This window comes from Enoplosus armatus, chromosome 12, assembly GCF_043641665.1.
Source record: "Enoplosus armatus isolate fEnoArm2 chromosome 12, fEnoArm2.hap1, whole genome shotgun sequence".
NCBI lineage: Eukaryota > Metazoa > Chordata > Actinopteri > Centrarchiformes > Enoplosidae > Enoplosus > Enoplosus armatus.
Genome location: NC_092191.1, coordinates 5,387,776 through 5,400,668, shown reverse-complemented (window position 1 = coordinate 5,400,668; position 12,893 = coordinate 5,387,776). Strand labels below are relative to the sequence as shown.

The 12,893-nt window shown below is 40.8% G+C and overlaps 1 protein-coding gene across 1 annotated transcript in view; it reads right to left on the bottom strand.

Moving 5' to 3' along the window:
- Positions 1-2,470: 2,470 nt before the first annotated feature.
- kcnq5a (potassium voltage-gated channel, KQT-like subfamily, member 5a) overlaps positions 2,471-12,893 on the bottom strand; it is an 84,238-nt gene continuing 73,815 nt past the window's right edge. Inside the window, exons 11-17 of the mRNA XM_070915577.1 lie at positions 12,607-12,848; positions 10,550-10,658; positions 7,867-7,998; positions 7,428-7,544; positions 5,281-5,394; positions 3,916-4,042; positions 2,471-3,559 (exon numbers count right to left, since the gene is read on the bottom strand). Coding sequence (XP_070771678.1) covers positions 2,471-3,559; positions 3,916-4,042; positions 5,281-5,394; positions 7,428-7,544; positions 7,867-7,998; positions 10,550-10,658; positions 12,607-12,848 — 1,930 coding nt within the window. The remainder of the gene's footprint in view (positions 3,560-3,915; positions 4,043-5,280; positions 5,395-7,427; positions 7,545-7,866; positions 7,999-10,549; positions 10,659-12,606; positions 12,849-12,893) is intronic.

Genomic DNA, 12,893 nt, shown 5'->3' with positions numbered 1-12,893 from the left:
AAAAATTAAGATGGCAGACATTGAATTCTCATTCAAGAGCAGTCAATTAATCTACAAGCAGGATGGTGATGAAAACAATGCTATCAAGTGTTAGGACAGTGTGATTTAAGACAATTGCAACACACCATTTTTAATAAACCTGCCAGTAAAAACATATAACGTCTCAATCTGAATATGGACTGAATGCAACAAAATATAAATGTGTCCACTTTTCTAATTTGTAAGCTCATTACACCCTAAATGGTTAAATACTGTAATTATTATGATTGACGTGGTGAGGGGAAAGTGCATGCACGTTCAAAATCCTGCTAAATTGTACATGATTTTCTTGGGGTAGCAGAAGAAGTTAAGAGGATAAGAGCATCAGAGACGAGAAAATTTTGCCCTGTAATTTCAATACAAAATCCAAATTGATATTTTCTGTGACTTCAGCATTTTCAGCATTCAGCTGTCTCTCTCGCTCCTATTTTATTACGTGAATATATCATATTTTTGACATTATCAGCAGCAGAATGGACACATGGATAAAGTAACAACATGCATAGATCAACAACAGTACATGTACAGTATATTGTTAACCTGCTATATTATATTTGGAGTCTGTGCATTGCACATTTCGCCCCGTAACACCAAACTACACCTAGTGTTGCTAATCATTACTGATGCACATGGTGCAACCAGCACCCAGTAAAAAGATAGGGTTTGTCAAAAAAAATCATTAAATTACCTTAAAAGGTTGTATGTTTGTCATTAAATTTAATAGTAAGTGGGTACACGTTTTAACTACTTTCAAGTTAGTTCAAATTAAGAATATATGGTTGTTCATATCGGCAGACTTTGTTCGTACCGTTTTGTTAAAGGTTTGGAGGAAACATTTCTTTAACATACAGAAGGACATCCAGGCCACCAGCGAGTGTGTGACTGCTCTTGACTTAAAATCGCAACAGCTTAGACATGCAGCATCTCATGCTTGGCTGGGAAATCCCACTTGATAAGCCTATTGCAATCCAGCATTCAGACCACTGGCACTAACTCACCAGGCTACTGTCCAAACCAAGTGGGACATGGCCCAACTTGTGTCTTGAGGGACTGCTGATGGGCCATTTTCCTCAATAAGTTTACTGACAACTTGCTGACAGATGAAACTAAGCAACCATATAAACATTAACATTTCTGTGGTTGTACAAAACTAACAGAATGAGATGCTTGTGGTCTGAATACATGCTAAGGGTTTGACCTTGAACTTTTTTTTTTTGTTTAATTCAGCTATTCCCATCACACCAGGCCCCACCCGTTATTCATTCCTTTGTTTTTGGAAACAGTCCATGCAGTGATATGTATGAAAGCTTAAGTAAAAGATGACATTTTACATTGCCAAAGACAGACATTGAATAAGGAGAGTGAGTGACTCTCCTCTTCTTCCAAGAAAGTCTCTGAATAGAAGCACTTGTATGAAAAAATAAGCCATTAGTCAGTCTCAGCTCTTTGTCAAGTTGGCTCTTCTCAGGGTACTCGGTGGTTGTGTGTGTCAGTGTGTCTTTGTGTGTGTGTGTGTGTGTTGTATGTGTGTGCATGTACCCGTGTGTACTGGTTTCACCCCATGTTAAGAAAGAAGTGGTTGACCTATAGTTTCCAGTGGCTTGTTTGAGGTTCAACTACACTTTTGACTTTTGTAACTTACAACTACTTTTGGCTCTGAGACAATCTTACAGGATTTTTCTTCTGATTTTCTTGACTCATTGAATTCAAGTCAGATAATAAATCCTTTCATTTCTACACTTAAAAGTTACACTCCTGCTTGTTTCTGTGATGAGCCCAAACTAGATGTCTTTGGTTTGGATTTAGGTTCAGACTGAGTTAAAATGTAGGACTGCTGAGAATTTTTTTGAAAAGAAAGTTAAGATTACTCAATTATTTTTGTGATAAACCAAATTATTTGATTTGCCTCTACACTCTGACGTCTAGTAGGCAGGCGCCAGACCGCATGCCGGCTCAGTTAACATTCCTTCCTTGTTTTTTATTTAAAACAAAATTAAATTTTATCAACATCCTTTTTATTAATAAATGATCTTGTATATGAAAAACATGACCTTTTTTGTATAAAGTTAATAAAATGATCATTTCTGAGTATCTTTAGATAAAGATGAAAGCAATTTCTCTTAAAGGAAGGTTATTTGTAATTGTGAATATTTTGTTTTACATGAATGCCCGCTTTCATACATATTTTATACATCATTTATGGTCATTTTAGTACCCTATAAAAAGTATATAACATAATGAAATCTATATGAAAGTGGACATAGTCATGTTAGACAAAATGTAAAAACACTGAATGTCCATATACAAGGTACTGGACATTTGCAACATAATCTATAGTGTCCTGTAAAATACTTTAAAAGTGGATTCCCCAACAATGGTGAGTACATACAGTATGCAAGCGTGTGTGTGTGTGTGTGTGTGTGTGTGTGTGTTATGCCAGCTGTATGTGTGGGGACTGACTGAGAAACTCTGAGTTTCCCTTGGGGTGAGGTGCAGCCTCCTCCACAGTCTGTAAAAGGACTGAGGGGTTGCTGTCAGGTCCCTGGGACAGGAAGTTGAAATGTTCTTCCTCTGGCTCTAGTTTGCACTCACTAATGAAGAGTTCTGCTCCGTCCCAGTTTCTAAGGTCACCGTGGGCGTTGCCACGTTCACTACCGTTGCTGCTGCTGCTATTGTTGAGCACTGAGGAGAGGCCGGGAGCACGGTTGGTCAAAGGCTGGCTGAGATTGTGCACGGAGAGGGATTTCCCGAGACTGCCTCCCCAGTCTGAAGGTGTCCCGTCTGGACTAGACGACAGCAGCAGCAGGGGGTTAACCTCCAGGCTCATGTGCCTCCTCCAGACCCCCTCAGATTTCAAGCCAGGCTTCTCCCGCAGCTGCACCCTTCCCTGGGCAGGACCTGCCTCTCTGTCCCCTTCCTGGTCAACATCCACACTGGATCCCACAACAACAGAGGGGCCAAGGCTCCCCTCATCCGCCACCACTCCATCTGTCATATCATCTGGGACGGGTTCGGCAGGGCATCGGAGATGGGAGGGGTGCACAATGGGGGGCAGCCGGAGGGTGAAGCCGCCCGTTGAGGGAGGTGGGGGCGGCAGGTCAGGGAAGTGTGCTCTTTTGGAGGTACCATTCGGGGTGACCAAGGTTGGATAGGGGCTATCTGGAGGCAGCAGGGGTGATGGGGAAAGCGAGGCTGTGGACGGGGGGTAGGATGGAGGTGCTGAGTCTGGGGGGCCGTCATCATCGGCAGGTGGCAGGATGAGCCGCAGGCCTCTCGGGTTGGCGCTAAGAGAACGCCGTAATCCCCCAATGTTATCTCCTCCGCCTCCAACCGGATCACCTCCCTGGGGAGAGGGGAGATCCCTGCCGATGATGGAGGTCTGGTAGTCCGAGTTGTGGTGCTGGTGGTTGTCAAGCTCGAATAGGGGCAAGGAGGAGAGGGTGAGTGCTGAGGAGCCTTTCTGTAGGACTTGGCGATAAACATCCAGCAAAGAGTCCAACTTTGACTCAATGGAAGTTACCTGAGACCAAGAGAAAAGAGTAAGTGAGTGAGGCAAGCAAGAGAGGGATGCTTAAAGGGCTGTTAAGCAATTTATGACTTTTATCGACCTCTATCTTCAACCAAGGAATTTTCCAGTAACATTGACAGATCTCTGGTGGTTGTTTCCAAAACAGATGTCAGACCAGAAAGTGAGTTTTGAAAGCCAGAAATCTCCTGGCAAAGTACTTCCTGAGTCACTGGTATTGATCAATAAAAATCAGCTCCCTGCCGATATATCATAAAACATTATAGGGCAATAAAATCTGGCAAATGCATTTTTTAAGTATAGTGCTGATGTAGTCTTTCCCTTCTCTGATTTATTTTTTTAAGACTCACCTGTCTCTCCACCTTACACACACGTCCCAGCATGCTCATGCCCTCCAGAGATTCTCCATCTGGGTGCAGTTTGTCCCTCATCTTCTTATCCACAGGAATCTGGCCTTTTCCCAGAATCTGATCCACCCTGACACACAAACACATTCTGGTGTTAATATATTAGAAAATAATGATGTTGTAATATAAGTAGGAACCCAAGCTTCATTTCAGGTTATCCCAAGTCAGGCAACAAACCTAAAGCAGCAGTAAGATGTTAAGATTAGGGTTAGTAAAACACACAACACGCATGGCTGTATCAGTGCTCTTATATGAAAACCCCGTCTCTCCAAACATGTCAGTTTTTCCAGGAATAAAGAAAAACATTTTCAGATTGGATTTCATGCAGTATGTAGTTTGCATGGGTTTCAGGGACTCTTGAGCTTGAAGTGTCAACATTGTAAATGTGACAAATGAAAACAAACGTGCACCAAAAAACACAAATCCCATTTTCACCAGTCATAAAAGCACAGCTCATTTGTGAGCAATACATCTCAAAATTAGGTTTACAAATACAGTACGTTCAAAGCAAAGATCATATTATTGCTGTTGGGTGAAAACCTGGTGTCTGAATATTTCCATTATGTTTTAAGACATTTAAAACCCACGTGAGATGCTAAAGGCAGCGCTGCATTCAGATTTCCAGTGAATCTGAAGCCAGCTTTCTGAATCTGAGTATTGATCAAATCACACAAGTTGTTTGACACTGTAATAACTTTGAATTAGTGAAGTTAATAAAGTTAAATGCAAGTTATCTCTAACATGCATCGATCTAGGAGAAGCCACACACAAAATATTTTGTTTTATCGACCGCAAAACACATGAATTAATTTGATAACACACATTCACCACTGCACACGAGTTAGCATTCACACAGAATAATGTTTCCCCTTTCTGGTAAAGGGAAAAGGGATGAAGTATGGAGCTATGGATGGGATCTAATGTATTAACAGGGATGATATGTTTGGGCTTGTGTGTGTTTATACACGTTAGTACACAGTTACATTAAAACCTTACCAAATGGGTGGAGTTAAACGCATTAGAATAATCATGTTTTAGGTAAACACTTAAATAGGCTTTTAACTTTCAAAATCCTTTTTGCGTGACTGTCTAAACCTTCTAGTACTCATTGCACTGTCTAATGCAAACTCCAACCATCTGGTACCATAAGAAAGTTAATACAAATGGCGATTATTTGCATCCCTGCAAGCGTGGCTATCTGCATCTGACAGTTCAAAGTCAGACTACAAGGGAACTAATGGTCCCCATAAGGGCAACTAATGGGATTCTACTGTTGGCAAGACTTAAATTAAGTGGAATAAAAGTAACCCTGAGCCAGGGAGCTTCTTCCTGTTGTTGCTGTAATAATAGTGCAGGGCAGGAGAGGTCATGTTCCTGGGTCGGCTACTCAGGCTCGGACCAGAGCCCGCTGCACTGGCTAGTCTGGAGACAGGAGAAAGACTGGGTCAGATACATCTTTCTCACTCTCTCTCTCTCTCTTTCTCACACACACACACACACACACACACACACACAGTAAAGCATGAAGCACAGGCGGACATATGAACAAATCCAGTCCTATTCTAACATGCTAACTGACAATAAATAACATTGGCATGTAGATAAACACAGAGGTTAGGCTAGAATGTCTGACAGATGTGGGGCTTTTGAAGGCTGATATTGATAATGACATTTTTAGATGGCCATGTTTTGATTTTTGACCATGTATTTAGTCTTACTCCCACATTTATATTCATGTCATGGAAAAGTGAAAAGTTTATAAAACAGCATTTAGACCGTGATGTGTCACTAATAAACACACTTCACTGATATAATTACAGGTGAGCTTACAATAAAAGCAAGTTTACCTTGATTTTTCAAAAAAAAATATTACTGTAAAATGTATATCTTACATCTCATTTTATGTCCAGATCAACGAGACTGTTTTTATGTGGGAGGACAACATGATAATACAGATAATTCCTCAGTTCATAGATTCCCCTCCAAGAGGGTTTGACAATGATAATCATTCAGTGGAATTATACAAAATCGAAGAATCACTTTTGCACTTCTGTTTGCATGTTTTACATTCCACATCATCTTCAGACAGTAAGCAGTAAGTAAAATATAATATTCACTAAGACTAAGACTAAGACTAAGGTCTAGTAGCAGTGCTAATGAGATGCATTACATGCACATTGCAGTACCCAGGTGGTCTGTGTGGATCTACAGCCTTTGCAAATAGACACATTTTACGCAACACTCAGATACAGAAAACAAGCGCTATGTTATTCCCCAGAAGTACTAAAGACATCACCGACAGCACTGCTATTCATTCAGCTTAACAAAATGCCAGATAACAGTCAACACCAAGAGCTAAAAACAAACTTCTGTTTAAAAATGGTTTGTAAATGTGAAAGTCCCAATCCATGATAACTGCATTATAGTGCCCCCTGCTTAAACAACGTAACTTGAGTGATAATAAGCTTTTGATACAAGAACTGAAAGCCTCTATATGTGGCTTGATGCTGCAAAAGGAAATGGGAACTGAAACAGCTGGATTTTGAATGAACAAGTCAGATTCTTCATGGTAACTTGAGTTCAAATAAATTCTGGATTGAGGCTTTTACATGAGGACAAAAATAGAAGGACTGCTTCTCTAAGTAGCACTGAGCAGCTCGTCTTATGTCTACAGTCACCTACAGTATGTTAGCTGACAAAAGTTAGATCCAGTTGGATGAGGTCATCAAGGTGCCAAAATCAGGATTATCACATAGCTTCCAGTGTGACATGAACAAAACAAGTATTATATTACTTACTACTCATCAAATGAAAATGGTGTGATAAAGGACCACTTCCTTAGTTGAAAAATGTTGAATAACTATTGGCCAATGCTCGTTTCTTATTTGTTTTTTTTCTTGGAAAAATGTGTCCATAATCCATCATTTAAGCTCCTTGATGACCTCTACAGCCAGACCTGGGTCAAACAGCCAATTTAGTAAGTGTTTCTATTGCAACTTACCACTTCTATCTCCGATTCAGTAAACCACACCCATCTCAGACTCAAAGTAGACTAAAACAAACACTGAATATTACTTCCTGGCACTCTCGAGTTCAGTTTAACAGGACTTTCTGGACATTTTTGTCAAAAGATGAAAGGCAAGTGGTCTTGAATGAATGACGTCGGTTTGCCTGCTTCTTGCATGAAGTTTTACAGGGCCGGCTTGTGCTAGTTTCACTGGAATAAAGAGAATCAGGTGTGTGAGGAAGTTGACACACAGCAACATTTCTTTAAGTTTAAGTTGGCATCTAAACTAAATTAAACTAAATAAACAAAAATTGTCTGTGACTCTTCTCACAGGCTATTCATGTGCAAGGACATAGGATGCTGTTTGACCCAGGTGTGACATCATCAAGGTTTGGTTATGTTAGCGGGGAAGCAGTTGGCGGGCAGATCAGGACGGGGTAGGTCTAACCCCGGTGCAGACTGTTTCCTCCTGGCATGGCTGTAATATAAATGTAGGGAGGGAGTGGAAAAGTTCTTGACGCGGCTGCTGAAAGGCCTTGGAGGAGGACCCACTACAGTATCTAGTCTGGGAGAGAAAGGGGACACACATGTACACACACTGGGTAATAAAAAAAAATAAAAAAAATGCACAGTAAAAGTGGGTTAATTTCATTTAAAAAGCTTATCTATGCAGTGATAACCTCTGTAGGACTAGTAGGAACTTCAGAAACATTAGCGGCAACATCCACCTATGCAAGTCCTTGGTGAAGAACAGAGATCAATGAAAATAGTAAACATGACGATAAAATGATTAAAAAGGGGTACAAACATTGCCCAAATGTAGAGAGCATTATGACAGGCCTGTTCTGTGGGATGTTTGTGATTTAAATGTGTGTGTGTGTCCTGACCTAGTCTGAAGGCTTTTGATGCGACAGAGCATGTCCAGGTGTCCTGCAGAGTACTGCTCTATGACATCCTTCACGTCGTACGGACGTAAAGTCTCCTTAAACTTCTTTTTTGCCACGTGGAACTTCATGATCCTACACACACACACAAAAATGCAAACACACAAAAGGTAAAAAGAGAGACACAGAGAGGGAAGCAACATAAAGTCAAGAGGATTGAAAATAAGGATGTAATTACTACAACCAACCACTAGATGGTAGCAACAACTTTGGGAAATCCACAGAACGCCCCGCGTTACATTTCACTTTCTTTCTTTTCTCTTTTTTTGGAGTGTGATAAAGAAAACAAACAAAATCTCAAATACCTCAAGGTATCTGACGGGAAACCAAAGGTTCTTTTGTCAAATCCATAACAACCAAAATGAATGACTTTGAAACTTGAGTGTAACCCTCTATCTCCTTTTATTTGGTGAACAGAGCCGCTGCTGGGTGAATAATATTGATACAGGTAAGCGGATCTATGAACTTGGTGCATTTGGATTCCCCGGTGGCTTCGGCTTTTCTCCAGTTGCCTGATTTTCTCACTGCCTGAATGGAAACAACGGTGACAGATGACCCTCTGTAATAACAGTCCTGACAGGGGAAGGGGGTGTCCAACCCTCAACCCGACACCCTGGGAAAGCCCTGGGCTCTGGCTGCCCATGGAGGAGGCCTGCTGGGTGGGCAGGCAGGCCGGCCGGGGTTGGGTGGTTGTGATGACCTGTGTGTGTGTCTGAGTATAGAGGAACAGAGGGGCTGCTATGTGTCTCCATGTAAGATGGTTGATTTAACTGTAGAAGAGGAAGAAAAATGAAGAGAGAGATTAAAAGAGTGTGATCAGAGTGAGTAATACTGGAAGAAACATTTTAGATAATTGGTGAGATGCAAAATATCCAACTCACTTTACAGACAGACTCAGAGGCTAATGACATTAATGGAGGAGGGTCAGTAGGTGCAACACTGCAAATCATAATGACCTTGGCCTGGTCTTTCATCTTCCATTACAATTTCAGACCTTTTGTGTGAGATACAGTTCTGTCCTGTCACCCAGTCTTTAAGAGTGATAACTGTAAACAGCTTCATTGGTTGAAAGAAGAAGAATCAAGGAAAACGTCTCTGTCTCTTTATTACGTGAGAATGGTCAAATTTAAATGTATAAAATCAGGAGAGCAACGTCCAAATTCTTATTAACGAGCAGAAATTTATAGGAGCCACATAATATTTGAACCAGAAGCCAATTTTTATCACCACCCTGTAATTTTCTAATGGAAAACCTGCTTTATTGAGAGATGAAAATGGACATTTTTACAATGAAAAATATGAAAAGGGTGAGAAGAAGCGGTGGAGTGAGAGAATCAGTTGGCGCCAGTTGGATAAACATTCACTCACAGGGTGCCGGTGCCAGTGTAAGAGAGCAGGGTCTGCTGCAACACACACATTCATTCACACACTCTCACACACACACACACACACACACACACACACACACACACACACACACACACACACACACACACACACACACACACACACACACACACACACACACAAACAGCTCAAAACAGCTCAAAACAGCTCAAAACCCCCTGCAGACAAACCCTCAAACCCAGCAGCAGGTCATTTAGATAAAGAGGGAACGATGGAGCTAAAGGAGAAGAAAAAATAGAGGAATACATTTAAAAAAGCTTTGCCTGAGGGAACAAAACATCATGTGAACCCCTGCACTCAAGGGTGAATGTATGTTTTTCCCATCCAGAGTTACACGTATAGTGGGGGGAAGAGAGGCAGGGGTCTGTGTTGTTGTGTTTCATTATGGATTCAATTCACTCTCAAGAGGCTGTTACTGTAGCACTGTGAGGGGGTAGATGAGGAGAGAGGATTTTAACCAAAACACTGACAAATCCCAAAAAAAACAAACATGTTTATAACCTTCTTCAACAGCAATAATTTGTGATAAACTAAGTTTTTTGGGTGTATGATACCACAGTACAGGAATACAGTAGTTTATTGGTTCATAATGCTATAACAATGCATCCCTCTGTTAGCTGTAACAGTGACATTTTGTCATTCAAGTCCTGCACACTGAATAATTCATGAACCTTTCGATCAGTAGTTACAGATCATTAATAATTATCATTATAAAGAAAGACAGAGGGCCAATCAATCAATAGGAAAACGGGACCTGGCTTCAACAAGAGCTCAACTACAGAAAGGATACGACGTATACGATCAACAACTGGCCATAAAGGAGGAGTTTAAATGATGTGATTGTTTCATAAGATGCCCTTTATCAGTTACAACGAGCCACAAAATGCATAGAAATAAATAATACAGCCAACTAGAAAGGCACTACGGACCAACAGGAAACACATCACACATCAACAGATAGCTATAGCTGCTCTAGGACATCCAATCATTGATGATTGGATCATTGCTCTTTCAGTTTCTGACTTTCTGATATTCGTATTTGGATGCAAGTTTGCAAATGTGGTTGTTTTATGTCTTTTTCCCCAGTAGTGAATCCCTTTAATCGGCTGTTTTACAAGTCCTCAAACATTTCTAGGATTTTGGTGATTTAAAGGTGCTTTGCATAAGAGCATCAACTAAAAGACCTGAAATGTGAAGAGTAACTGTAGCGGGAGCTCACCTGACGGCTCTGATGACTGCCTTGAGGGGAGCTGATAGATCCTCCACTGTAACATCGCAATGGCAGCCTCTCTCATCCAAGGAATCCTCTGTGGTCATGCCCGAGTCCACTGAGAGAGACAGACCGCCACTTCATCAATAAATGTAGCCCCGTGCAAAATCGTTTCCAGTCTTAAAACTCATAAAACACTTTCTGCATAGCGGGTCTTGACAGGAGTCTCCAAGAATGTTTCAAACTGATACTATTTTGGCTTTTAGGAGGTGAAAATTTATGCCCTGCTTGGATGGGATCTTCAGGAATGGGCAGCATTTTGCCAGCTCAGCTATGTAAGAGAAGAGGGTATATATATATATATATATATATATATATATATATATATATATTTTACTGCCAATAATTGCGAGAGTGGGAGACACAGACAGAAAGACAGACACAGAAAAAAGAGAAAGAACAAGAGAAAAGCATAGAAAAAAATAGGAAAGAGAGTGAATAATGATATAATGCATATAAGAGGTTATGAAATCAGTTCAAATACATTATGTAGGAGAATAAAAGGACAAACAGAAGTGCAGTCAGCAATTTCATCTATTACTGTAGGGTAGGAGTTTCTGGGAAACGTCGGGGAAATACACAGAAGTTACTGGCTACACGAACTAATTCAGGTCATAACATTAAATTCATGCTCCCTTCAAAGCACAAAAAGCAAGAAGGGAAGGGCTTTATGAAAGTATATAATGTGAGTCTGTTACGAGTGATACCAAAATGTAATATATCCACCTGGATAAAAAAAAAAAATGCATGACAGTCATCATCCTACATATCTATAATGTAGAGAGAATAGACAATACATAGACATTTTAGAGGATATAAGTTTAAAAGAGCTGTACAGGTACATGTTCTGACCCATAACTAAAACAAATATGCATACTTTTGATTATTGCCGACCATTTTCCAAAGCATACGCACGTTTTTAGTCTGATAAAACACAGTTCAGACTTCAGTTCATATAAATACCAACTTCTACCAACCAAACAGTGTCATGACAATTTAGTAAATGTGTCATCATGATCACTGTGATGGGTTTCAACGAGCAAGTTTCACCATCTCTGTAGGTGGATTTACATATAATTTTGGCCCAAACTTAAACCACTGGTTAGATTCTAGGAGCAGGTCCGCCAAGAATGTATGACATGCTTTGGAAAATCTTTGGTAGAAATATATATATATATATATATATATATATATATACAAGGCCATTAAAACCACCCGATCCTTAGTAAGAGTGATGGGGTCCAACGTGTCGAAACCTTTTTCTTTTTGTTGACAAAGTTACACTTGAGATTTCTGTCAGCTGTTTTGTCTCCTCAGTGGTTTTGAGGTGTGCAGGACTCAACTGGAAAAAGGTCTTGTACATTATCTTGCACTTCAGGATCTATCAGGGTTTGGGTGTGAGTTGTTTTGTTTTGTGTGAATAGTTTTTGGGTGGTTTGCTTAATCAAATCTGATCAAACCACGCCTACACAGTCCTGACGAAGCAGATTCCCTGAGTTCTGCCGTGTTTGGCTCTTAATAAATAAATAATTTTTATAAGCTGATTGTTGCATATTTAACCCTGAATATTAGAGAAACAGTTAATATTTGAAATCAAGTTTTCAGGGGATTTAAACCTTTAATATCTGAGGATCTGTTTATAGCTCTAATAATTGTTTTGATCACTTCTGACTCCTGGATATTTTTGATATTATAACAGTGATATTTTCTTGTACACTGGTTATGTGGTTGTATCTGAGGTCTGAGTGCAAATGTTCTCTCTTGAAAATCTAAATGAGACTACCTGATTAACCCCTCAACATACAGACTATAATTTCAGCCCGACATATTAACACATGGTATCTGTGGGAACTTGGCCCACTGGCGGTTCGACGAGGTTTAAAGATGAACTGTACGTATACAGTACAAAATGGCATACTGTGCAGAAAAAGGGCCATTTGTCAGATGTGTTGGTCTGTTGGTTGCCATTTAAAGTAAGATGGAAATACACACACGGTCTCGCTCACCATCTGGGACAGCAGTGCGAGTCTGGCTCTTCAACCTCAACGACGGCCTGAACCGGGTCCGATCGTTGAAGCTCCAGCTCTTCTGCACTTTGGCCGGGCTCCCGCCCATCAGCTCGGCGCCTCCCACCACCTCGTTGCCAGGGGAACAGCGCTGGCGGTCGTTGATGGACGTCTGCCTGCTCTTCATGCTCTGACCACGAGGACTCGCCATCCGGACCCGCTCCTTAAAACTCAACTTCTGACTGCAGGGAGGGAGGAAGGAAAAGAGAGGGAGGAGAGGATAGAAG